Raw genomic sequence first — 27,245 nt, 5'->3', positions numbered from 1 at the left:
GGGGAGGGGTCGGTTGGGGGGTTCGGCTGGCGTGTACAAGTCAGCCAACATTCAAATCTTTCTAGCAGCTTGAAATGCACATCGGCCACTTTTAATAGTTGAACTCATCAAGAACGACTTTTGCTTTTATGATGGCAACACTTTGCCTCTGATTGCTTCATTGAGATTATTTGCCTTCAAGAAAGCGTTTTTGAAAGTTGGACCAAAGTGCTGCGACTCAGAGTCGCAAGTTTCACTGGCTTTGTATTCACGTTTGCGAGTACGCCTTCCACCCATCGCCGCACACCTTTCCCGTTTCTCATCCGTTGTCCGCTCAGAACGCGCGAGCCGATGCTCTCCTCTCGTCCAACTGGACGCACTCATCGGCTAACGTCGGCTCCACGAGGCACGAAGGCGGGGCCTGCGCGTTGGTGCGAATAAAGTCTGAGGCTTCGCTTCCGCTTGCGAGTGTTTGCGATTCTCCGAGGGCTCGGTTCAGAGAGGAGATGAAGGGGGAGGTGATTGGATGAAGGTTGACCAATTAATAAAGGCCGGCCGACATCTTTCATCATCGGCGCTCAGATAAAGAAAGTCGGCGTACAAACAGACGGCGATCGCGTGCGCGCGTGGTAGCAATCAGACAGGACGAGGATGCATTTGCATTCGCCAGTTGATTGAAAATTGCAAAGATATGCATTTGAATTTGTTCTGGCTCTGCCTTGAATTTCATTCATGAGGTGAAAAAAAATGCGTGCGACACTTTGCGCACATGACTAATCTGCGTGCGATCACGTGAGCGGTTGTTAACGCTCGTTACGTTGACCATGTCGCCTGCCCGAGCGGCTATTCCGCACCATTGATATTAGCTTTGATGCTAATGCAACATTTGCTTATGGAAAACCACGGACATTTATTCATCCCGGGCCCGCTTCTGGCTTTACGAGCTGCAACAGATTTATGAGTGCACAGCACGCAAGCTGTTGTGTTGCAATACACGTAGCAGGGAAAAAAAAAACAGAGAGGGGGCGTGCACTAAAAAAAACAATTTGTGGTTATCGTTGGAGTGATTAAATTAGCATGTGGGAAAAGATCGCTGGAGTGCTCCCATGAGATCATCAAAGCGACACGAAACGTTCAGAAAAGGAACGCGTTTGGAACGCTCCAATTAAGAGCTGGACTTACCTCGGACGTGTTGACTCGTCCCTCTTGGAAGGAGCAGTCGTTGGCGTTCTGGGTGCACATGTGGCGGTACTTGCACCAGTAGCACGGGAAGGAGCCGTTGACGCACGAGAGGCAGCTGCAAAACACGCAAACGGGTGGTGACGCCGGTCGTTTTGGCAAAAACTCAACACGACATCGTTGGAAGCGCTCCTTGGCACATTTGGACATCGTTGGCGTTCCACGGCCGCGTTGAGTAACAATTTGGCCGAACGGACACGAGACGCCATTGGCTCCTTGGCTCCAGAGAGGACGACGTTTTGTTGCGTTTGCATCATAAGATTCAAAATGCTCGCCGAAAAACCGCTCAAGTTTTATAAGGTCATGAGAAGTTGCCGATTCACATTTTTTTTGCCGACACTTTTTGCCATCCGAGAGTTTCAACTGAAATTGTTTGCAAAGTTTAATGCAGATCGGGAGAGAAATGAAATGTTTTTATTTGGCACGTTCTTTGACCCGGTCCGAAAACGTCCTCGTCCCCAACCTCATCTTGCCGCTTCGGATTTCTCGCCGACGCTCCTCCCGACAAGTCCGCTCGCTTGCGCATTGGTTCTTTTTGCGCTTCCGTCATTTCACGCTGCCAAATCTTTTCCTTTGCCACAGACGCCGTTTTTCAAAAGCTCCCTCGTCTTCTTTGTCTTTCATCGGCAGGGCTATGAAGCCGCCACCATTTTGAATTCACCTGCTCCGGCAGAGGTGAGCGAGGTGAAGATAGACGGGCTGAAAGAACAGAAGAGGGGCAAATGCAGCCGAGATCAAAAGCAGCTGGATTTCCCTGATAGACGCGGAGACGCCAGGAAAACGCGGAGGGGGGGCGTCGCCCGCGGGGGGGGGGCGAGTAAACGGGAGGCAATGCCGGCTTGGAAGTCGGTTAGCAGCTGGAAGCGTGCTCGCATGGGAGGGGCACGAACGTTTCAAGTTCACCAACACGCCGGCAATTTGTATGAAGAAGGCCGGAAGGGTCGAGGCCGGAACCGAACCGAGATCGCGGCCGGCAAAGACGTGCACGCGCCTCAGTATTTTGCCAACGTTGCACTCATGCATTTGAGACGCCGGCCAACATTTTCGCTGATTCGCATGTCGAGCGGGCGGACAAATCCATCAAACCCGAGCCAGCGACGTGGATTCGTTTGAGTGGATTCGAGCGGCTCGTTTGCGAGGTGCGCTCCTTTCCAGAGCGGGCGCCTCCTTTGAGCGAGATCACAAGCGGCGGCTTAATTCAATCCCACGGCCGCTTTAATGGAGCAATTTGGTTTTGTGCGGCGAGAAGCGGCCCATTCACAATGAGGGATGAGCGGCCAAGCAAATAACGGGCCTCTTAATTTCACACCGGAGCAAATCGGAATGGATCAAAGTGACTCACGGCCGCGCTAGTTTAGCTTAGCATGAAGCCCGTCCACTCAATCGGAATTTGGTCAAGACAAACGGACGTCAAAGCGACCGACCGCGAGGTGTGCGACGGCACAAATAAGTCACGTTACGGTCGCCGCCTCGCTTTTCGGGCCACGGCGCACTTACGCTATTTTTGGGTTGAGTGTTTTGTGCGTCAAGCTTTTTCTTCCCTCCAAATTGCTCGTCATCAAAAACGGCATTTTCTCGTTCTTAAAGCAGCGTTTGCAGACGATCAAATGTTCGGCAACACTTTTCAATGACGAAAGCAAAATTAATGGACAGCAAAGATTTCAATAAAAGCTGCTGTTTTTTTGGTCTCTCGTTTTAAAACGTGCAAATGAACTTTGAAGATTTTCGTTTTGCGCTTCGCTCGTGCAAGAGGCAAACCGAGCTAGCGAAAATGATTCGATGGCTCCGAAAATTAGCGGCGCGAACGACGGCGTCACTTTTTTTTGGAAATAATCAATTGAGGAATGTTCCGTTTTATTCAGTCAATCAACGAAATGACGAAAAAGAACGTCGGATTTGTTTCTTGTTGAGGCCAAGCCTTGGAGCAAACCTCGTTGACATTCAGCAGCTCGTCAACGCAACACAGCGAGCATCAAGACGCGAGTCTGTCACAATGTCCACATGATATTTGCCTTTCATCTTTTCTTCAAGTCCAAACAAATAACGAGCAAAATGTCAGCAGGTTGCCGACGCCAACTTTTATGATGGCGTCCTTTGAAATACGAGACGCGTGACCCTCGGCCAGTAAGCTGTGTTTGACAAGCCCCCCCCCCGTTGGCTTTTTGCTCCCTTCGAGTGACCTGAGCCGCCGTCCCCCCCCTCCCCCACCCCCCCATCTAAAAAGGCTGGCTTTTAGTGCACGCCCGCCTCAGCCCCGCAAAGCGCCTTGCACAATCTTTGATATTTTTCAGCGTATCAGCGGTGGGCTCATTCTTTGGCCCCTCCCCCCAAGTGTTGCCTTTTTTTTTTTTTTTTACCCCTTCAATGGCCATCAGCTATTATTACTCAGAGGATTTGTGAAGCAGCAGACGGGCTCCTTGCTCATAATGCCGCTGCCTATTCACATGCTAATCTGCCTCCAGAGCGCAGACCTGCAATAAATAAAATTAAACTGAAATTCCCGATCACGCTTCAACCTGAAGTCCATCTGGAGTGTTAAATAAAATCGCCTTACACGATGACGTATATTCGAAAGCACGGCTCGCTCCAAAATGATTTCTTTATTGGCGAGCGTTTCGAGCCGAGGTGAAGAATTTCCACGTGGATGGACTTTTCTGTTCCTGGATTTGTTTTTAATCTCGCGAGCGCACAAATCAAGAGATGCTTGACATTCTCAATTTGGAATTATGAGCCAAGTTTGATGTTTGAAGGAGGAACAACGTGACCTATTGTTCTCCTTCAGGCCTCCTGCAGACAAAATTGTTCCGCTCAATCCAACGTTGACGTCTTTTCGATATTCTAAAAATAAAATTATTTGAAATTACGCTTGGCTGCTTTATCATTTCCTCCAGAGTCAATTTTCTCAGTCTTCAAATAATTCATAGCGAGCATGACTTTGAGGAAGCGCAAATGGAAGAATCTGTCAGACGGAGGTTTTGCGTATTTTCATGAACTAAACAGTCCAAGTCGCGCACATCACGAAGGCTTCGCCTCAATTCGCTGGCCTCGTATCTTCCCCATCTTAATAAACACAAGGCTGAGGAATGAGGAAAAGCTTACGGAAATATTTAATTACGGCGCAATGGTGGCCGCGGGCGATTTTCAGAAAGTCTTCAAATGAAACAGTGGCAATTCTAATTAGATTAATAGCAATATGCAAATGGATGGCATTCATTTTTCAAAAGGCTGAAGGAGAATCTCTTGTGCAAATAAGCAGGAGGGGCGTGTATATTTTGTGCGACAGTGCGGAAGTGGAAATTATTCAGAAATAGAATTCCGGGCTTCTGTTAAGCAACATTCACAAAACGGGCAAATATCGCCGGCGCTTGCGAACATGCTCGACTGTTTTCACTCTACGACGTTTCCAAAACTGGCCGAGTGCGGCCACATGCAAACGTGGCATGTCGAAGCCTGGACCTGAAATGACGACGCCAGAAGACGGGACAGCTCAACGCCTTAAAAAAGAATTCGACTTGTTCTTGTCCGCAGCGCCGTTCCCCATCAAAGTCAGCAAATGCAAAGACGCAACGCGCCTTTTCCATAACTTGATTATGGTCTCCATTCCATCCCTCAAAGGCCAAACGAGTTGATTCGATCAGCTCGTCGGGGTAATGGCCTCAAATGGGCGACGCGCTTGCCTCGCTTCTCGTACGAGGAGGGATGCCTTCCGCTGCGGATCGCAATCCGTAGGTCAAAGGTCAGAGTGACAGATAAGGTGTCCGAGAAATCCAGAGCCGGACCGAGTGTGGCTGCGCACGTGAATTGTGGACAATCCCGGAAGGAGGCTCATCTCACATCCGGAGGGAAGCCGGAACGGAGCCCTGCGGTATCCCGGGGGACTTCCGTGCCATCTGCCGCCCTGAGGCTAATACCCCAGCAGACGTTTGAGCCGCCACTGGATCAGCCGTGGGTGGACGCAGGGAGAGCCCGCGACTCAAGTGGGGGTAATCGGGGGTGATTTGAGTCCGAGCTGAAGGATTATTGGATGCCGACTTTGACAACTGCGACGGCGCAAAAAGACTGCAGCCGTCCGACGGCAGGGGACAAAATCGCCGCTCTGCGACGCGCAAAATACTCGTAGAGGCTCGACTCGTCCAGCGATTCATTAAGGATCGAAGATTTACGAGCGCGTGTCATGGAGTGCGATAAGAGGACTCGAATGAGCGTCTTGGATGGCAATGGTTGCGTACGTACATCGTGTTCGACGTTTCGCTCCAAAGGCAACGCGATAGCCCAAACGGACGTAAAAGGGAGACGCGCGTTGATCGGGAGCCAACACGCAAATGAGAAAATTGTTGCGACTTACGAATGGTGGACGCTGCAGTTGTAGAAGACGAAATCCACACTGGCAAACTTCTTGCCCGTTTCCTTGGATTTCAGAAAAAGCTTCACCACTCGCTTGTCACCTGAAGGGACGCAGCACAAGAAAACAAAACATTTGATCGGGAGACAACGATCGTCGCTCAAGTGGACTGAGAAGGAACATCCTAAGTGGAGCGTCACGGAATTTTTTGGGGAATCCCAAAAACAATGAACGGCTGCGGCAGCAGTTGAGAAGCCAAGCGAGGCTGCACTTAAACAAGAAAACCTGCGGCAAAAATAGAAGCTAACAAGAAACGGGCGCATGATGTCTGCTAAAAGAAGAGGAAGCCGATCCGTCTAAATGCAGCAATCATCGCCGATTCCCGGCTTTGAAAAGAAGTTAGCCAAAGAAAAAGAAATAAGTCAGACGGACGGCGCTGCATAATGCATGAGAATGGGAATGCCGTTTTCGCTGGGAAAAACGCTAACTTTGAAATGGAACGGGCGAGCATTATCGGCAACGACGAGGTCGTCTGGATGGAGTCACGGCGAGCAAATCATCGAATAATGCTCAAAATATTTTCCGGCGAGGAATGAAAAGCATCAAAGAAATTCAAAGGCGGAGACGGGGGAGGAGCAGACGCAACCAAAACGGAAGTCACCAAGCCACCGTAAAATGAAGACGTCATCGCCCCGCTGAGGGCGTGTCCTACCTTTGTTCCGCGTGATGGGGATGACGTCGCGGGCAGACGGGGACAGGCAGTAAATGTGTCCGCCTTGGATCAGTCCTTCCGTCTCCACGTAGTCCTCGAAGGAGCAGTTGACCCCCGCCGACAGATCGGGCACATTACGAGCCTGAAGGACCAACTTTGGAGCGAGCGGGCGAGCGAGAGAGAGAGAGAGAGAGAGAGAGAGAGCGAGGCAATCGGCGCCGGATCAATGGAAGGACAGCGCCGACATGGATTGTTAGAAGATATGACATGGGGGTTAATGGGCGCTGGGGGGGGGGCGTGTAAGTGAAGTCGGGCAACGTGTGTGTGTGTGTGTGTGTGTGTGTCACAATGGCAGCTATTGCAATTAGGGCAAGCTTCAGTTTGCTTTGCATTTTCTGTGGAGAAGATGCAAAGTGGAAGTCAGCGACTGACCCATTCCGAATCGTGTTTCAGAATCACACATCAGTGGACCGAACGGAACAGTCAAAGCGCACGCGATCCACCGAGTGTGGACAATCGCGACCTTTGAGGGCTCCGTCAGTAAAAAAGTTCAAAAGTGATCGTCAATCCGAAAAGGAAGATGGCGTCGGCGCAAAGACGACAAAACACTTCTTTTCCCATTTTGTCTGCGACGTTGAATTGATCGGCGGCTTCCACGGCGCGGCCGACGCCGTCGCAGCTTTCACGAAAGCCGCTCGAGTTTAGCGTTTCAAAACGAAAATGAATATTAAACTTTGCTCCGCTTCAATCAAAGCCGCTGCCAAAGATTCGGCTTCCAATTTTGGCCTCCACATTTTTAAACGCATACGCATGATATAAGTTGAGAGAAGAAAAATGTGGTTGACGAAAAAAAATGTCAAAATAAATTCAGTCCTCCAATTTTGAGCGCCATTGATTGTGGAAAAAAGAAAGAAATCAACTAAACTCAACTTAACTCCGCATTAGCCAAGTCTAAAAAGTTGACGTTCTTTACTTTTGCAGATTCATTTTGAAAAATCGCAAAAAAGTCAAAGTCTTTGATTTTCGAACAGACGATTTCTTAAAACGACCCTTCCCGACGTTGGTATCGCCTGCAACGTCTTCAAATTCAGAAGCCGTCGTCAAGCCACGAGAACGCTTACCTGCACTTCAGACACGGTGACGGAAATATTTTGGGGCCGAACGTTGAGCTCCACGCACTGCCGCCGGTCCGACGCAAACCTCTGAGGTTCTCCGGCGCGTTCGCAGCGGTCCTTTCGTGAGCAGCTGGCGAGGAAAGGCGCAAAAAAGGAAAGAACAAAGCAGAGAGGAGCCAAGATGAGTCTTGTGAGCAGTTGACGTGACGCGAAAATCATTTTCACGCAGAAAACGAGAGCAAGAATCAAAGACAAATCGGCCCCTCGCCTGCCGCAGCCGCGACGGCCGAGCCAAACGTCATCGCCGCGCCCGCCTTGACCTTTGCGCACGCTGCGTGCGGCTCCTCATTCGCTCCGTTTAGCGTCACGCCCAATTTAAACCCGGCAAGCGTTAAAGTTTCACGGAGCAGTAAAGAGGAAATTGTTGGAAAGTATCAAAAAGGGTCAGCAATTTCCTCCGCCTCCGCCGCCGACGGTGCCAAAGCCGTTTTACTCTTCGCTATTCCGAATACATCGCGCAGGTGAGGGAAAAGAGCCCATGTGGCATTTCGGCAACGCTTGACGACAAAACGGACGCAGGAAACCGGAAGATGCAAAGTGAACGTGCCCGTGTGGCCGAAGCTTGGAAATATTTTGCCGACGAACATTTCCCCGTTTTATCCGCAGGGCCTTCGCCGCATTTGGCAACACAATCGGCTCGCAAATGAGCAAGCCACGTTCGAGGCGGCCAAACGGCAGGCGAGCGCTGGCTCCAGTCCATCGCGTGGGCGCCTCGTCGTCTTCGCGACGGAGAGTCGGCGCGCGCCTGAAGGAAAGAGCTCGTCCGGCGTTAACGGACGCTTGCGCTCGCGTGGTTCTCAGACGGCCGCCATTGTACTTACACATTGTGGAGGACGCACCATCCGCAGTGAGGATCTCGGGAGCCCAAACACTCGCCGCACGTGCGGTACTGCTCGCAGCTCTCCACCGGAACTCTCGCCACCTGCGGAGAAGGCGACAGGGACAGCGGGGACGTTATTTGAGAAATCAGTTTGCTCGTCAAGATGGATCCTCAATGACACTTTGTCGGCAGAAGAATGCGTTTCGCTCTTGAGGTGGCGCGGAAGGGGTCCACCGAGAAAAATGGCCGCGCTGGCGAGCGACTCCTGTCGAGCGGACGTGCGACAGCTTCCCGTCAAGCGCGCGCAGGTGAGGCCGCGCGATGCACGCAGGGAGGTGTGACGGGTCGTCGTGGGAACCAAGAAAGGACGGACAGGTGACCTAAAAAAACGTCGGGAGGGAAGCGCACACGTTGCAAGTGCACGTTTGCGCGCGTCACTCATTCAACGCACACGCGAGGTGAGGAGAGAAAAAAAAATTGAAAGTGCTTGAGACGGACCTTCACGCCACTTAAAGGTGATAAGAAATAATTCACAAGCGCGACTGTTTCCAGATATTCGTCGGCTGCAACGCTGCAAATGTTGCGGTTGCGCAACAAAGCGGGCGTGTTTGCGCGCACGTCAACATTTATGACAATCCGGCCCCTCAACATGGACTCCAAAATGGTTTTCGTATGTTCGTGCATCAAAAAAAAAAAAAAAGAAAAAAAGTGCCTTGGAATATGGATCAAAAGTTTTGAGCGGTGCGAGTTCCCAAATCCTCTCCTGAAAGAGAGCGGACATTTTGGAAGATGAAGACTAATCAGCACGATTCGTTAGCGTTTTTTCTTTTCTTGTTTTAGAATTTGCTTTGCGTCAACTTTTCTGCTCACACGCACGCAGAGGCAAAGCGATGCGGTGTCGCGCAGGAGGAATTGAAATGCGTGCGATTGAAGTGACGTTTCTTGTGTGGACATTTGCTACTTTTTTCAATGACAAAAAAAAGTTTCAAGAGAAACATCTGCTTGTGCCCGTTGAGCACCTCTGGCTGACAGCACGTGCGGAGCATCAAAGCCACGATTCACTTTTCCCTTGCGTCATGCTGCGTGCGCATGTTTGTGCCTGCGCTCGTATCAAGTTACTAGTGCAAGCGGCAGCCGAGCCAACTTGTTGATTAGGAAGGAACAACGCGTAACAAACATCCCCCGTGCGGTCGAACCGAATTTCAGGGCAACGTGGGGACAAATGGGGGCTCGGCTTCCTTCCTGTCGTAAAGTAGAAAAAAAAAGAAAGTCAAGTGCAGAATGAAAAGGAGGAATACTGAGTTAACGCTGGAGGAGAGAAAACAGGGACAGCGCAATAAAATATTCAACTTGAGGCCAAGAGTTCCACGTGAGCTCCAACAAGACAAGAAAGATGTTGGACAGATGTGACATAATGCAAGTCATTTATGCGCTCAAAAGTCGCATGCGGGGTTTCGGAAGGAACGATTTGGCGCCCGGGGGGGGGGCAAAGATGGAGAGCAAGAGGGGGGAGCGTCCGCTTGGATGAATGAAGGCGTAATGAAAACACGATCGTGAGGACGAATCCGTGACGACGACTTTGTGCCGAGTCGACGGCGCTTCAAAATGAGCGCCAGGCCAGATTTCCATTTGAAAGGAGAGCCGAGAACAACAACGTCGAATAAGCTGATCGTGGGCTCGGCTTCTCTCATAATTGTTTGTGAAGGAACAAAAAGGTGAAAAGCTAAACGGATTCATCGCGCACGTCGTGATGATGGCGATTAACGACAAGGGGGCCGCAAATCGCGCTGACCCGAGCGAGCGAGCTGCGTTGGTGAGCTTGCGTCATTTTGTCATTGCGCCGCGTGATGAGCGATACGTCGTCACGTGCACAATTCATGTGCACGTGAGCTTCTTGTTGTAGTCGTTCGAACTTGGACGCCACTACCGCTCATCAGCATCACAGCCTGTTGACGATCAAATCGGAGCTGCCATCACACACACACACACACACACACACGCACACGCACACGCACACACGGACGGACGTGCGTTCTCCGTTTGCCGTTTTCCGTTTCTCTCGATGGCTCTTTTAATGAAAGGCAATTTCAAGCCGCGTAGCGCATTACTCCTTTAAATGAGCTCATAAACCAAGACGGGATGCTGCTCTCTCTTGCCATCGCCTCTTATTTACAACGACCTCCGCACTGTAACTCAAGTCCGCCTTTCTCCGCCTTTCTCGGGCTTCTCCGTTGACGTTTGCTTTTAACTGTAAACTTTGCCCCTTTCCTCTTCAATCTGTTTTTCACCTGCCTTTAAAAGTCCGGCAAACAGGCTCCGTGACGGTCACCGCCGACGCCCAAAGGACGTGGAAAGCTTTTTATGCGGCTTTTCATTGCTTATTAAATCCAAACACATAAAAGGAAGGCTCGCCTCGTTCAGGCGTTTTTTTAAAAAAAAATTTTATACACACATTAAAAAACAGACAGCATAAGGTCAGAAAAAAGAGGATGGGATTGCGTCATTTTCTTTACACCTTTATTCGAGCCGCCTTTTCTATCGTACAACATGTAGTTTTGTTACTTGTTTACTCATTGACGGCGAAAGACGTTAAAGGTCAATTTTTTCTTTGTGTTTCTTTTATCGCATGTCGCGCATGTATGTCAATATTCCGACCAGATAGTGTTTATTTTCACATTCTAAAGTTTGAGACCATTTTTATTTTGTAAAATTCAATTCATGTTATTTTGAAAAGCAAACCGGAAGTTGTTGCGTGAGCCACTTCCTGTTTAACGTCGCGCGGCAAAGCGACGCCGGATCGACCGCAGCTTCGTGTTCGGAGCCGAGCACGCCTCGTCCGTCCGTGTTGAGCTTGGAAATATTCTGCTTAGTACAAGTCAGTATTAATTGGTGGCGAAGATTTGTGGCGTACTTTGAGGAAAATTACACGATTTTTGTTGCACATTTTGGACCGCGTACGAGAAAACGCATCACAATTGACGTCAACGGGCCGTCAAACAGATGAAAGTAGCGCTGCCGTCCCAACATGTCGGGGAGCTCGTCTTTCCGAAGACTAGAAAACACGTTTGGGCTATCAAAGGTTGGGTTAGCAAGTCTTCATTGAGCGGGTTGTCAGGGACTTAAAAAGATCAAAGTCTGGCTTGGTGCGCAACATCAGTAGAAGGCAGAAGGTGCGGAAAGATGAAGTTGGAGGAGGAGGTCAAAAGAAAAACAATGCGCGACATTCGAGGAAAAAAAAAAAAGTGAATCATTCACGATGAACAAAAATGTGGATTTTCAAAGTGCCACCGACAGAATTCCAGAAATGACATGTCAAAAATTAAAAAAAAATATATATAAAACTTGGCAAATTTGCAACAGCTGAAATGTAATTGGGTGAGTTTGAAAAAAAATGTTTGGGAAAAATTGTGAAATATGCGACCAACGTAAACATTGCACGTCATCAGTCGTCATTGCACAATCTTGATTGGCGCACGTGAAATTGTCGATGGGTCACGAGACGCCGCCCGCCTTTGTGTCGCCAGTTGGCACGTGGAAGACGAAGGTGGAGAAGGCAAAAGACAAAGATGGAAAACAAAAGTGCGAAAAGAGAGCGAGCGCGAGATGTGAGCGGGCCCGGAGGTCTTCTAATTAAGTGAGGACGCGAGAGGCCGGCCGTCTGCTAAATGACTCTGTCGCTTTCCTAAATGGACTTTGTGACGAGCGAGGAGCCACACGGCCGGCATTTCCATTAGCACCGCCGAGCGACCCGCCGCGCCGGCAGACCAGACGAGAGGAAGAAGAGAAGACGACGGAAATAAATCTCAAAGGCTGCGCGCGTCTCCATCGCACTTTGCTTCTTCGTTTCGCTTTGGGTAAAAGCTCCAAACTGTCGTCATGACTACGACTGCGAACTGAAAAGTGCAACGTTAGCGTAGGGCGGCACGGCGGCCGAGTGGTGAGCGCGCACGCGTGCCGGTTCCGAGGTCGTCGGGTCATATCCCGTCTCCGAGGCGACTCCGGTGGCCTCCCACATTCCAAAGACGAGCGCGTTTGCTTCAAGACGTCACAATTTTGGTGAATCGAACTTTGGGAAAAATATTTTGTCAAATATACCAAATCAAAAACATTTTTTTTCTGCTTTATAATTTGTATTTTGTGTGATTTCTTTACTTGTGACACAAAAAGATCAATTTTCCATTTTCTGAACTCACTTCACTTTTGGTGAAGAATCACATTTTTTTTTTGTCTGGCGACCAGTCGCGGGTTTCTCCGCCTCTCGCCCAAAGCAAAGGCAGCTTTCCTTTTCTCCGTGATGTTGCGCTCCACGGCGTCTCCGATTAAACGAATGCCGACAAGTTTGTGGCGACGCCGCAACGTTTTGTCGGTTTCCCGTAGCTACTGAGGAGGCACAACAACAACAACAAAAAAAATGGACAAAGGAGCAGCCCCTTTTTTTCAGGGAAAGGGGCTCGACCGGACAAGTGTTATTAAATCCCTCAATTGCGCCTCGGTCGCCAATTTTTGCTTCTCTCTTTCTTCTTTGTAAAAATGTCGCGTGAAAGCCGAGCGTGGACTTTGGAAGGCATCTTGAGGTGGAGTCTTTCAATATTTCAATTTTGGACTGAAGACATGGCGTTGAAATTCAAGAATTGTCCAAGTTGCAAGGAGACGCTCGGCTCAAACGGGCCACCTGACCCATTCCGCGCCTTCGAAGCTGCCGTCCTCTTTTGCGCGGCTTCATTCCAAGCCGACCGATCGGAAGCGTTTCCTTCCAACCTCGTCGCCAACAAGCCGCCTCCATTTTGATAGCGACAGACGAGGCGGCGAGATGGAGAGGAAGCGAACGCATTAACCTTCGATCCGTCTTACGTTCTTTCCCGATCGCAGCGTCCGTTGGGAGACGACGGTGGAGAAAAACGTCACCGGATGAGAGAAAGACAGCGTCGTGGAGTGACCGCTTCGACAAGCGTCAGCGCGCACTTTTTTTCACGTTTGCACAATAAAACGAGTGACGTTAAATCACCCCAAAAAAGATTAGGATTTGTCAAATTCAGCCTGAAATTCAAACATTTGCAAGAAGCATTTCCGCAAACCACTTGACGGTCGTGTTTGCGAACGTCAACGTCTGTTGGCCAGTTGGACAAATTGGCAAAATTCATCTTTGAGGCGCTTAAAAGTCACCGATTAGCGGCACGCCGTTGCCTCGACGACCGTCTTGATTGACGCAACCGGCTGCCTTGTCGGCCGTCGTTGCTAATGCGCGTGCTAACCAGATTGGCAGCGGACCAGCAGGACGTGAACGCAAACACGCACGCGCCCGATTGATGTGGGAGAGCTCGTGGTGGGAAATCACGCACGCAACACAAAAGGTCGTTTTGCATCCGACACGCAAACAACGAAAAAAAGGAGACCGTTGCAATCGAGCGCCAGAATTTGTGCCGAGTCGTCGTTCAGCTTGGCAACGTTTTTTGATTGACGGAAGTCGCACGCCACGTGCACTCGTTGCAACGTGCACGGTTAGCATTTTGCTCAAACGACACGCAACGCATGCGCACAGAGCCACAAAAGGAAGCCTCGACTCGGACATTCAGACGATGCCAAAAATAGAAATGTGAAATCAGCGTTTTCTCACCATTTCAGTGAGAAAATGAAAAAAAAAAAAAAAGTCCATCGAGCCGATCAAAAAAAAAAAGGATAATTTTGTCATGGAAAAACAATGACAACTTTGGATTTTATTAGCAACCTATCCGACCAAGCACACACACACAGCAGGCGGGCCTATCTTCCATCGATAATAATGACAGTGATGAATATAGCTGGAACTGAGCGAGTCATAAATCACAGAGCCTCGCCCCTAACGCTGTCTCACTGGCTAGGCCTTGCGTGTGTGTGTGTGTGGGGGTGTGTGTGTGTGTGTGTGTGTGTTGCAGGGATGGGGAGCAGGGGGGACTTGTCGTGGGCTATGCATGAGTGGATATGTCCAGTGACACCTTCATGTGCTTGGCTTGTCTGAGGAAGCCCTGCAGGCAACCAGCAACACACGCACACACACACGCGCACACACACACGCACACACACGCACACACGCTTGCCTCTGCGTGCTTGCATCTCTACGTCATGAAGAGATCGGAAAACAAGCGCATGTGTGCCTGACTCAAGCAGTGTGTGTCGCAAAGCAATTGCAGACTGTGTGTGGGCGTGCGTTGGTGCGCGCGTGTGTGTGTGTGTGTGTGTGTGTGTTGAAGAGAGGCGCCAAAGAGGTACTGCAGCAATAGTGAGAAATTCTTAAGAAGACGAGGATGGGATCAGAATGCGGCAGCTGAGAGGGGAGGACTCAATTTGGGCTGAGATGGAAACGTGCGTGAGTGTGTGTCAGTGGAGACAGATTTGTAGGAGAGGGGGGGGGGGGCGCATATTCAAGTAGATGGAGGGCAGCGGATAAAGATGAGGAGAGGGTGGAGGGCAAGACGAGGGAATGGCCCCCTTCTGCTCATTAGTGCTGGAAAAGCAAGCCTGGCAACTCCAAACTCAAGACTGCGATGCAAAAAAAATGTGTGTGTGCATAGGTGAGATCTGCTATTGAAATAAATAATTGGCTATTTTCGTTTTTTGTCATCCTTTTATTTGTTTTCTTGTGGTGTTTAAAAACTTGACTCATTTCCTTTCCTTCGTGCGGCCAAGTGACTCCTGCCGACCGGACGAGCACATTTCCGTGAACGTTGAACCAACTAAGTACAGTTTGTTAAAAAACGAGCATGTCAATTGGCGTCGCCCGCCGCTCGTTAACGGAGAAATAGGATTCCATTAAATGGCGTCGGCTCGGCTCGCCGCGCAAAAGATTCGCCGAGCGTCCGGCACCTTCCATAAAAGCAAACATCCGACATCTATCGCGGACGTTTTAATCAGGCGGCCGCTTTGCATCTATTAAAAAGGCCATGTTGGCGCGGCGCTTCCTTGGCTCACGGCGCACGAACGAGACGGACAAATGAGAGGAGCAGCTGGGCCTGCGGAGCGACGGAGCTGCGACGCGCTCGCCTCGTTGCTCTCGCGGTCGCACCATCAGACGGTGGGGCCGCCAATCACCGGATGAACGACACACACACGCACACGCACCCCGTCGGCGTTCATTATTAGCGTCCATGCTGGCTTGTGTTTTCCTTTTTTTTTTTGTATACGCGGACAGAATAGAAATTTGTTGACGTCAATATTGAATGAGGCTTGAGAGTGGTTGTTATCGCTTCATAAACACGCAAAAAAAAAAAAATAAATTGTCACGTCTGCACGGAGGCGTCACGGAGCAGCAGCAGAAGGTGTGACGCGTCCAAACAAGGATTGTCGAAAGTGGCTTCCTCGCGAATGATGAGCACATTTTTTTTTCTTTCAAATCCAGTCAAACTTCTGCTGGGCGTCCTTTTTTGTTTTGCCGATCATTTGTCACGGTTCGGCGCGTCGCTTTCACTCCACACGTCGAATCCCCGTTTTGCTCGACTTGCCATTGACAACGTGAATTTATTTTTTTTTCTCCTTTGGGCTGACAAATCGGACTTTTCCACGACGGGCTGTACGGCCCGCTAACGCATTTTCGTATGAAGTCGTCGTTTTTTTTGGGTTACAAACTCACCTGTCGGTCAGTGAGCGTGTAGAGGTGCTGCTGCTCCGGACTGAAGAGCATGTCCCTCAGCACGGGACGTCCTCCTTCGCTTAAGGTCACCTTCTCATAGAGGATGGCCGGACGGTCGGGACTCACAGAGTTGACCAAGATCTAACGAGGAAGACACAAAAAGCAACATTTCAAATGCAATAGAACATTTTGGGATCCTAAAATTCTTTGCGCCATATCAAGAGTTTGCCATTCGCCAAAGATTTCCTTTGATGTGAAAAGCGGAGCTCGTCACGCCGATCCCGCGATGCAAATTGCGAGCATCTATTTATCGGATGTTTCGAGCCGGCTGCTCCGAGCGTCCGATTTGACAATTGGCTGAAAATTGGCCGCTTGACATCGTTGAGCGGCATAATTGCAAGCCGTCGTCAATAATGTGCGTCGATTAGAGTGCCACTGATTAGAGTTATGGAGACGTGATTTCATGAGGAGATTGACGGAAAGGGAAAGTACGACACCCTAAGAAGAAAGAACACATCCGGAGAGCGAATCAAATCAAACTTTGCCGTCATCGAATGAAAAGCGTCCGCGTCGTCGTCGTCGTCGTGGAAAGGAAGATGGAAGATGAGCCAAAGCCATCTCAGCAGCAAATGAAAAGGGGGCGGGGTCAAGTATCCTCTCTTTATTATCCACAATGACAAGGAAGGGACGACGAGCTGGAAAAAAGTCTGCAGAGACAAAGACGAGGATTAGAAAGAAAGGACTTCCGTTTTGGTTCGATACAGAATGGAAATGGACTTACAAATACGACCGTGGCGTGAATTAATCGGACGCGTCCGGACCGCCGCTTCGATTCCAACACGGGCGGAACGACGGAGCGCAAGCGGTAAAACGGACGAGGAAAAAAGTGACCGTGTGTGCGCGTGCGTAGTTGTCAATATCGGCCGTCGGTGGCATCGATCGCCAAGCCGCTCTTCCGTTTGTGCGTAAGAATTGAAAGAAGCGTATTCAGAAATGGATGTCATCAGTCATCGTCTCCTCTCCTCCGCTTTGCTTCCGCCTCAATTCTCGATGGACGCGTTGACAGAATGAGACGAGCGTTGGTTTGGAGGTGTCTGATGAAAGCGCAAAGACGGAAGACAAAGCCCAGCGCAAACGTTCAATCCTTCCAACTTGGCGAACGAGCGACGCGTGTCGGGAATTCCTGAAAGTCACGCATGACACATTTGACAGGTGGCCTTTCGACCTCGGCATCTTCCTCACTTTTCTCAATCCGGCAAAAAAAAAACATTGAGCGGCAAGTTTTTGCCTCGCCACGATTGACATTGGCGATCGCTCGCCGAGCTGTGACAAGGAAGTTTGCGGCACAATGGTGAGAATGATGCGGTGACAAGTGGAAATGAAACTTGACGTGCAGCCAAGTTCAAACTATTAAAAATCGTAACGAGTGAAGAAGAACTTAAATAAAAAAAAAAAAAATTGAACAAAGAGTAAACGGCTCCAAGACGCGACAACGAGAGCGACTGAAACGTCTGTTGAAGATCTTGAACGCATCGTTAACCGTAACCGAAGCGCGGCGATCAGAGAAGCTTTGAAACATTTCAAAGCAGATGCGGAAAACACAAAGCACATTTTGCGCATTCCATTCTGGCATCTTTGGGCAGGACGGCAGAAGGCGAGCTCGCATGTGGGCGTGTTTAGAGGAGAGCGGAATTTGGTGAGGCCAGACGGGAGGAAAGGAAAGCAGCAGGCGGGCACATGATGGAAAAGATTTCTCCGTTGAAGATGAAAATGTGAACAATGAACGGCGACACTTCGATATCAGCATCGAAAATCAAATTTGTTGAAATTTGACATTTTTATCCAGCCCACCGTTACCGGAGCCTCTCCGAGCCGTCTTCGGGCAGTGGGCGGGGCACCCGAACGGGTCGCCAGCCAATCGCAGGGCACGCAAAGACAGACGACGATCACATCCCAGGACAATTTCGAGCGTCCAATCGACCCGCCGTGCATGTTTTTGGAATGTGGGAGGAAAGCCACGCGGGCAGAGGGAGAACATGCAAACTCCACACACTCGAACCCACGACCGCCGCACTGCGAGGCCATGGTGCGAACCCGTCGTCCGCAAATCGCTTTTTTGTTCATCCGGCAGATTCTTCTTGATCCTTCGCCAATTTTTCCGATGGCATTGTTTTTGCAGCGGACGGAATCGCAAACCAAATAGTATCAAGCCATACGACCCTTCAAGATATATTTTGGTTTTAAATCGAATGTTGCAGCAGAAACAAAGATTAACATCTTGGAGGTGTCCAAATGTGTCAAGCAGCAGAATGTGCATGACAGTGATTCTTACACGCGCACACACGCGTTGCTGACACTAACGTGCACAATTTCAAGTGCGTTGCCCTTTAAGAGCACAAATCTTGACAAATGCAAGACAGAGAAGCAAGTTCATTTGGCAACGCAGGTGCCAAAACCAGGCAAAGACATTTGGACCACGGCGGCGTTCTGCCAAAGTTCACGAGCATCAAGTCCAAACGGGCGACTTGAATCCTTTTCGTCATCTCGTTTTTTCTTGTTGTGCAAATTCAAACGGACACTTTTTGATGTTCACCTGCCAGCCTGCACTGCACTTATTCATGTGGCAGATTGTGACCTTTTGCCAGCGCAGCTTAGAAGAGGCCACGCACGCACGCACGCAATTTGGGGACATAAAAAAAAAGGAAAAAAGAAAAAATGGAGTTTAAAGGTAAAGTTAAAGGTAAAAAAAACAAACCAAACTAACACTCACGCTGACAGAAATTCATACAAGATTTCAACGTCAGCTTCCCGCAAGCGGAACTCGGCCATTCATTTCATTTCTGGGATGGATGAATTACATTGACATTATTCCAACGGGAAATCTCTTTCTATAAGATTTGTTTTGCCACAGACTTTTTGCTAAATGATTAGTCACGCGCACACAAACCGTAGCCCCCGCATGTAGCACGCAATGTGAATTGGGCACTTGCATAAATCTCGTCCTAAGTAGCTTGTCATTAGTCGATCAGCACTCGCCCTCATTTGTCTCGGAAGTATCCCGATATCTTTTTGCCCGTCTTTCCTTGTCAGATAAAGTGCGTGCGGCGAGTCGCTTGACACACTGCTCGTTGGCGGCGTTTCATCTTGCAGCCGCGACGACGTCACACTCACTTAATCATCGGCGAGGAATCCCACACGAGCGAACCGGCGCGCCTGATTTCCTCGGCCGTCTCGCAAACCAAGAAATTGCACCACCACATCATCGTGGAAAATCAAACTTGAACTTGTCGCCCTTCACAAATGCCTTCAGCGGAAACAATATGACGCGTTCACGACCGCTCACCGTACAGGATACGGCATGTTTCTAGATTTTCCATTCATCCAGCAATGAGAATAGAATTATGACAAAAGTTGCGAGAGGAGTGCCGCCGAGCCGAGAAGAAAGACGAAGCTGTGCTCGTAAGAACGGGAAGCGTGTTGGAGGATGCTGGCATGCAATGGAGCGAGCGGCTTTGCATCAAATTAATAAGCAGAAGAAAAAGCAAAGGAGATCCCACAAGTGATGGCGCCACTTGACCCAAACATTCGTTGACTAAATCCTCATTTCGCCACCACTCTGGACCTCATCTTCAGCAGTAATTACCGAGGCAGGTGCGTGCGTGTGCGTTCCTGTGGGAGCGCCTCGGTGATTACGTGGCCACTGGTGCCTCTAATAGCATCTTTTAGAGGCAGGCGAGGCGCTGATGAGGGATTTGCATCTTTCTTGGGAAGGAACCAAATTGATGACGGAGAAATTTTAGAGGAGTTCACATCTGTGTAAGATCAGTTTTTTTCCCCGGTGAATCGTTTAGCTGGGAATGAAATAAAAAAAGTGGAAGAGACACGGAGAGAACATTTTTTCAAAAGCACCAAATTTCCGCGTCGAGTCACCCACAAAGAAATTCCTCCCCTAACTCTCGTTTTGCGGCCATGATTTATTTGAGGACGCTCGGATTTTAAATTTGAAAAAAGCGAGTCAACAGTTTAAGCGACTCCAAAGAGTTATCCAAACATTTACATCATAAAAAGTCATCAGCGGTTGAACAAAAAGCTCATTTGAAAGAGAAAACATTTTTCAAAATGCACGAAATAATGACGACATCTTTGTCGACGGGAAGAAAACAATCGAGCAAGTCTGAATCGTTTTAGACAAAATTGTTAGCCAGCGAGCGAGAGAGCGTTCTTTCGTTTGCATTTGGATGCAACACAAGAGGCCAAAAAAAAACAAAAAAAAAAGCCAAAACAAAACGTCAGCATCATCACAACGCGCCAAATCTTTTCTTTCCATTTTCACGTGCGCTTTATCAATTCGGCAACACTCATTCACATTTTTCAACATTTCAAACCTCAAGTATTCGCGCTGTTGCCTTTTCTTTCTCTGTCGGTTTTCTCTGCCTTGCAAGCAAAAAAAAAAAAAAAAACTCCTCATCCCGCTCCTACTGAAACCACAAACGCTTATGGCAAAAAAAAAAAAAAAAAGAAAACCCACAGAATGTGTTTAGTGACCGAGTGGGAGAAAGAAATTTGACAGAAGGCACAAAATTGGCAAAGTGACGAGTTGACGATGTTTCACATGAAGAAGATGGCGAGCGGGGTGTGGACGATTTGAGATAATCATTTCAGGAAGCGACAACACACACACGCAGACGCAGACACAAAGTGTGTTTGTAAAGTACACAGATGGTGTTTAAAAAGCGCTTCGTGGTGCAGTTTGGAGCAATTTATAGGCGAGGTGGGTTGGCACTTATTGGCTCGGAATGTGCGTGCGTGCGTGTGTGCGTTTACTTGGTTAGCGTGAGTCTGCAAGACCAACTCGTTTCCTCGTTCAAACGGGACCTGCATTTCTTTTTTTTTGGCATTCTCGTTCGAATGCGCTCAGTAAAATGAGCCGTCGTTAAACAAAGGCCGCCGCCCCCCCCGACGGACAGGAAACGTTGCCATTACCAAACGGGACACGTGATACATGGACAATGCATGCGTGCGTGTGTGTGTGTTGCCGATTACGATGGCAGAGAAGGGGAGGCACTTTCCGAGCGGCGGTCCAATCTGCGAGCTCATCAACGCAACTTTGTCTTTGGGTCGGTCTCGGTTTGACGCAGAACAATTCGGCATCCACTGAAGTTGCAAGTGCAACACGCAATCAACCCAAGAGGACGGCGCGTGCGTGTTGTGTCAGCTTGACGTTTCCAAGGCCGCGTCAGAGTGCCTGGGGAGGAATTGGAGTCAAAAACAGCGCGACCTGCGTCTTAGTGTGGTGCTAAACGCCCCCCCCCGCTCGCCATCGCCGTCGCCATCGCCGTGTGTGTGCGACTTGTCCACGTGCTGTTTGCTTAGCCGCCAGAGCGTATTTGCGCTCGTCAGTCAGGCGCGACTGTTTTTCTTGGCATGGCGCTGAATGGAAGGCCTTCTGCTGAGAGTTGGACACAAACGTCCTGACGGTCGCAGAGTTTTGCCGCAAATGTGGGCAGCGAGGAAACGTGCAAAGATGTGGAAATCTCGCTTGGGCACGACTTGGAATTTGGAAGAGGAAAAAAAAAATGAAGCGACATGCCTCATGGAAGAAATGGTTTTTGTTTGGCTTTTTGTGACATCAGCAGAGAAAACAAACATAAGTGCAGTGTGAAAAGGGCAATCAACATGAAAACGAGCCACAATGTTTCTTCTCACACAGCCTTCAAGTTTTCAGTCACTCGTTCCAACGTGAGGAAGAGGAAAGTCCCTGGCTTGGCTCTGAGGCCTTTTGCATCCAGCAAGAGAAAACAAGCCGAGCGGGCGAGCGAGCGAGCGAGGGAGCGAGGGAGGGACGTGGCCGCAGACAGGAAAGAAAAGTTGGAAACACCTTCCAGTGCATGACCTCATTTCCACACAATGGTCCCATTTCGACATTTTTACATCTCATTCCTCAAACTGTTGTCCGAGTGGGCGCCACGGCGACGACGCAAAAGTGGGTCGTCCGTCTCGCATCCAAAATACTTTGCATCACCTCGCGGAAGCGACAGCTCAGAGACGGCGACCATTTTGGTCAACGATGTGCACTGAATGCCATCGAGGATCCTCGGCACACACACGCATATTGCTGTCATGCCACTACAAAAGTTTGTGGTGACAGATGCCCCGCCTCTGATTTGGCCAGTTGCCATGGAAACACAATGAAGTCCGACCAATGGCTGAAGTCTCGGGAGACGAATGAAATGATCCAGCCCGCCCACATTTAGCAGACCCTCGCCAAATGTCGACAATAAGAAGCAGGAAGGGACTCGCTGTGTGTGAGTGCATCATGTCGTGGCGTGGCAGTCGTGGCGTGGCGTGGCGTGGCGTGCAATTAGCGTGAACAAATCTGCCTGAGCGGCGACCAAGCGCGCAACAACCAGACGTGGATTTTTAATAAAGACCGTTTCACCGCCAAGGAAGCCCAAAACGACAGAACTGATTGCACGTTATGTGACAATTATTTTTTTTTTTGTATTTTTGGAGCGGCGGGCAGTTGCGTTAGCCGTTTGTGCAATCTAAATAAGGGAGGAGGAGAACGTGAACATTTCATAAAGCTCAAGTGATTTTCTGGTCTTCTTTGCAGGAGGCCACCAGTGAGGAGGAAACAACATTTGAATGCTTTCCCGTTCCACGGACACCGAGACCAAAAGATAAAAACAGAACCAAAAGTGAGCGGCGAGCTGGCTTCGGGCTTCCACACGAGGGAGGAAACAGAAAGACGAGGAGGAGGGAGAGCAGGAAAGTCGCGAGCCAAACACCCAAAAAAAAGTTTGTGGGAAAAAAATGCAATGTAACGAAAACAGGGCGACGCCCAAAGTCGAAAATTTGGAGCCGATGACGTCACAAAAGCCAAACAAAACCGTCTCGACCGACTTCGGCTCAGTGAGCATCGAAACGGGATGTTGGCTTTGACTTGATTTGCCGTTTCATTTTCTTTTTCTTCACGACTCGGTGTACTTTGTGTGTCGGCGGACGTGCGGCATCATCGCTGACCTCATAAAATGACGCAAGCGACCGTCAACATGGAAGACAAAAGCGCTTGTGCAAATGTGCTTACATCGCTTTTTTGCCTCGACGGCGACCCGTTTTCTTGGTGCCGTCACGCTCGTTGTGGCACGTTGACCTTCCTCGTCCACTGAAATTGAGGAAAAGGCTCGTCGCCAATCAAATGTGGCGAGCTTGATGGAATTTGCCGGCAGTCATCTGAATCGTCACAAGACGACGTGCTGGATCTTATCTCGGCGCGTCACCTCCCATCGTCTTTTTGCCACCGCTGGCCAGCGAGCGACGGCGGCAAGTTTGTACGCGCGAGGGAAGTCGTCCACGTGGAAGGCGAAAGGAAATCCTTCATCCTGGACCGCTTTCTCTCGCACGCGCGACGACACCAAAATGCAAAAAAGGCTGAGTCGATGCGCTCGGAATTCCACAAATCTGGTCAAGTTGCCGCCGTGGCGACCGAGCAGCGACGTCCACACAAACAAAAGCCACAGCGCATGAATGGCGCCTGCTTCCTGACTCGCACAAATAAACACGCACACGCACACCCAGGAACCATTCACGCGCACACGCAACATTCGGCGGCAGCTCGAATCTTCAGCAGGATTTAGCAAACAATTAAAAAGCTCAATTGAGAAAACAACTTTTCACGCATCGTGTGCGACGAGTTTCAAAAACCCCCAAAAACCTTTTTCCTTCAAGGGACAGCACAGAGGCGACGTAACATCAACGCAAACGTGGAATGTGTCGAAGCGGCCGAAAGACGCCGCCGCTTCCGAGCAACACATTTTTGCAGATACGAAAAAAAAGGAAATGACTCGACTTGTTTTGCGTCAAACCTCTCTCGTGACGTTTGCTCGCCGGCCGCGTGGGAAACGACGCCGCTCGGAATCTTTTTGCAAGCGACACGTCCCCGCTCGCTTATTGCGTCGCTCTTCCTGAACGCCGTCGAAGCAAACATCATACTCGCATCCACTTCCTCTCTCGCGTCATGCGGGCGTGGCAATGCCAAGTTTGCCGTTTGTGCGCGTGCTCCAATTGCCACAAAATCTCGCCATTCACAACCGCTCGCCTTTTTTGTGCGCCGGAAATTTGTCAACGTGCCTCCGAACGGGCGAGAAATGGAATCCCAACGGACGCGGTGGGAGCGACGGCTGGAGGCGGAGAACCTCGCTCGAGTTCAAACGGCGGCCAAGTGGAAAAGCGCTCGCGAGAAAATCGTGGGACGTTTTTCTGAAAATGTCATTCTGGGATTGTCGGATTACAGCACGATTATCTTCCCAAACGAGATCTTGTGTGAACAGGGAAGGTTTGATCACGTCAGAAGTCGCTCCCTGCGGCTTTTGACTCTCGTGAGGACGTCCGATGTTTTTGGAACGCGCACACGAGAGACAAACGTGACGCAGCGGCAATTCTTTAGAGAGATGATGAAACAAGAGGAGCGGCAATCACTCTGATTAAGTGCACGTGTGCGTGAGCACGTGCGTCATCTACGACTACCGCTAAGTCGCTTTCTCCGAATGCACTTTTACAGTTTGACCCGAAATCGGCGCGTTGGAGAATGACAGAAGGCGCCGGTGTGACAAAAAAACGAAGCGGCAGTCAATCAAATGGCTCGGCGACAGTTTTGGATGGAAAAGTCACCACACAAAAAGTGTTTGGGAAAAAAAAAAAGCACCCGTGAGTCCGAGACGAGAGACTTTGTAAATATCGGAACGGGCCCGATTGACGATTTCGAGCGCCTTGGAACCACGCCGCAGTCCTCGAGGTCTCAGACCATCTCAAGCACGCCAACGGAGAGCTCATTTCCCTCCGAGCCAGCCTGGAAACTCAAACAAACAACGGCGAGCATCTGCCGAGCGCTACCGCTTCGCACATCAACTCACCTGAGGCCCATTTCCACATCCCTTAACAGCGCCGTGCCGTTAAGATGCTCACTAAACGAGAGGCCGCGGCGATTCCAAACAACGTCGAGCTCGTCAGAGCGACGCCGGCGAAATGTTGTCGAATAAAACGCAAGTGGAATTTAGCGCTGATGACTGCACACCAGAACCAGAACCGCCCAGTTCCTTCTCAAATTTTTGAAAAATGACTTTGTGTGGAATTGTGTAGAAGAAAATGCTTTTTTTTTTTTTTTTTAAACGGCAAAATGTTTGCCATGTCGAACTAATTCAGATCACGTCCATCAAATTGTCCCGAGCAAAGCGAAATTGATGAAAAATATCATTTGGAGACCTTCGTGTCAAAGTGCCAAATATTATTGACGAGATGAACGCATTTTTAATCTACCTTTGACGTCAAACCTCTTGGTCATGACGACGTCAGCCGTTTCCGTGTTCCGCTCTGAGCGCGTCGGCTAAATTGCTAACGTCGCCGTCGTCTTATTTTAGGTCTCGAGTCGTATTGAGAGAAATCCAAACGCGGTTCGAGTCAGACTTGCGTGAAGCATTTATTTGGTGTCCCGCGCGACGCTGCGTTTCACGTTAGCGATGAGCGCGCTTAGCTAAACTCCTCGTTTAACGTGAAGCTCCGAATGGCGACGACACGTTTTCCACGCCAACGGACTTCGTTTTAAGCGAGCACTTCAAACTCCAAATCGTGGTTGTTTCGCCGGCACGTTTCAGTCACACGCGATTGGGACACAACGTCACTTTTTTCTTTGCGGAACTCCGACACGCTTCCTCCATTCGTTGATCGCCGCCGCCGCTTTGACCCTGGCGCCTCGTCTGCCCTTCGCCGCTTCCCCAAATGCAGCCATTTGGGCTCCCGTCGGGCCCACGACGGCGCCTCGCTCGCCTCCCGGCCGCAGTCGCACCGCCGAGTCCGTAATGAAACTTTGGATTTTCCATCACGTGCCGACACTAACTGCCCGTTTGCCGGGCATTCGGTCCCCCCTCCGCACGATTCGGGACCGAGTCAACGCTCCGTCGGTAATTCTTTTCACATCCTTCTGCCAGTGGCAACGCTTCGGCAGCTTGGTGGCAATAACCGGATCGTATTTATCGATTGGCAGTCAAGTGCGAGACGGCTTTGAAGAAAAATGTTTACACGTCCGTCACGGGTGAATGATTTGATCAAGTAAACGCAAAGATTTTCATGTCCACGCTCAAAGTGTGGCAGTCATTACAAGCGCCATCAAAGAAGCGGCGAGGAAGACGTGGATCCGGTTCGCGGCCGCCGCGTCGCGCGTGAACGAGCGCAAAGACGGACGGCGAGCGCACAAACGTCGAGACTCAACGACATGCCGAGGGGCGCGATGAGCGAGTGTGCCGTCTCTGCACTTTCATCTCTGAGCTGTCTCCTGCTCTTGCCCCGCCCCTCCCTCCCCCACGCACACACATGCGCACATAGGGGGGCGGGGGGACATGACCTACAAGCCCACTTCTTTCCCCGTCGACGAGAACTCGCTTTTGGCTCATTTTTAATGTCGTCACGCCGCTTCAAGGCGTCCGCCTGCACGGCAAACATCGATGCTTTTTCTCGCTCCTTGTTCCTCTTCCTCGCTATCTGTATCCGCGGCTGCCGGGACTACTGTTGCCATGGCAACCAAGGAGAAGGCCCGCCACCGGGGATTCGGAGGCAACTCGGAGTAAAGATCGCAATGTTATTGGCGGCTTATTACCGGCGGCGTCCTCGGCTGCGACTCGTGTTCAGCCGCGGCCACAATAATGAAGTCGGCGTCGCCGGCGTCGCGCCATCCGGACCGATCCAATTTAGAGGACATCGAATCTCACCTGCCAGTTATTTAACGACAATCCCAAATAAGCACGCCGTTTAAGAAATGACAGCAAAAGAAAAGAAGAAGCCAAAGCACCTCCCTCGTCACGTTCGCCGCACGCACACGCGCAGCATCTGTGCCGGTCCGAACCATCCCAAGGTTATCAGTAATCCGATCGGGTTTTGCTGAAAGCGGGCGTGTTTCCAGAGCCGCGGCCAATATCCTGTAAGCGGAAACATCCGGAAGGAACGGCGCCCGGGTGACACAGCGTTTGCTCTCTCGCCGTCCGTCGAGGTGACAGCATGAAAACGTTTGCGGCCATCCAAAGTTATTTCTTTTGTTAGTTTTACTCCTTTCCTGCTGCCGCTGACGATTCGTACGTGTGAACCGCCGCATTTCCGTCCAGTCTCGTTCGCTTTCAACGCACAAACAAGCGTGCAAATTGTCGCCGCGCAAAAAAAAAAAAGCGTCCTCCATTCTTTGACGTTGGTCAACTTCCGAGTGTTTTTTTTTTCATTTTCAATTGAATGAATTGCACCCATCATCAACCATTTCTGACTCGCACAGCCAACTTGACCACTTCCGCGCTATTAAAAATCCAGTTTCCAAATCGCCAAGGAACAACATTTGA

The 27,245-nt window shown here is 50.0% G+C and overlaps 1 protein-coding gene across 2 annotated transcripts in view; it reads right to left on the bottom strand.

Annotated features, from left to right (window-relative positions):
- The window catches only part of plxna1b (plexin A1b), an 80,065-nt gene that overhangs the window by 41,417 nt on the left and 11,403 nt on the right, over positions 1 to 27,245 (bottom strand). For both annotated transcript variants that reach the window (XM_088307939.1, XM_088307940.1), the window contains exons 3-8: positions 15,871 to 16,011; positions 8,269 to 8,369; positions 7,394 to 7,517; positions 6,273 to 6,426; positions 5,564 to 5,663; positions 1,162 to 1,276 (exon numbers count right to left, since the gene is read on the bottom strand). In XM_088307939.1, the coding sequence (XP_088164065.1) occupies positions 1,162 to 1,276; positions 5,564 to 5,663; positions 6,273 to 6,426; positions 7,394 to 7,517; positions 8,269 to 8,369; positions 15,871 to 16,011 (735 nt within the window). The remainder of the gene's footprint in view (positions 1 to 1,161; positions 1,277 to 5,563; positions 5,664 to 6,272; positions 6,427 to 7,393; positions 7,518 to 8,268; positions 8,370 to 15,870; positions 16,012 to 27,245) is intronic.

The sequence above is a fragment of the Idiotropiscis lumnitzeri genome, chromosome 11 (genome assembly GCF_059441095.1).
Source record: "Idiotropiscis lumnitzeri isolate Australia: NSW breed Sydney's pygmy pipehorse chromosome 11, RoL_Ilum_1.0, whole genome shotgun sequence".
Taxonomy (NCBI): Eukaryota; Metazoa; Chordata; class Actinopteri; order Syngnathiformes; family Syngnathidae; genus Idiotropiscis; species Idiotropiscis lumnitzeri.
The sequence above is the reverse complement of the archived record's forward strand: the minus strand, read 5'-3'. Positions and strand labels throughout refer to the sequence as shown.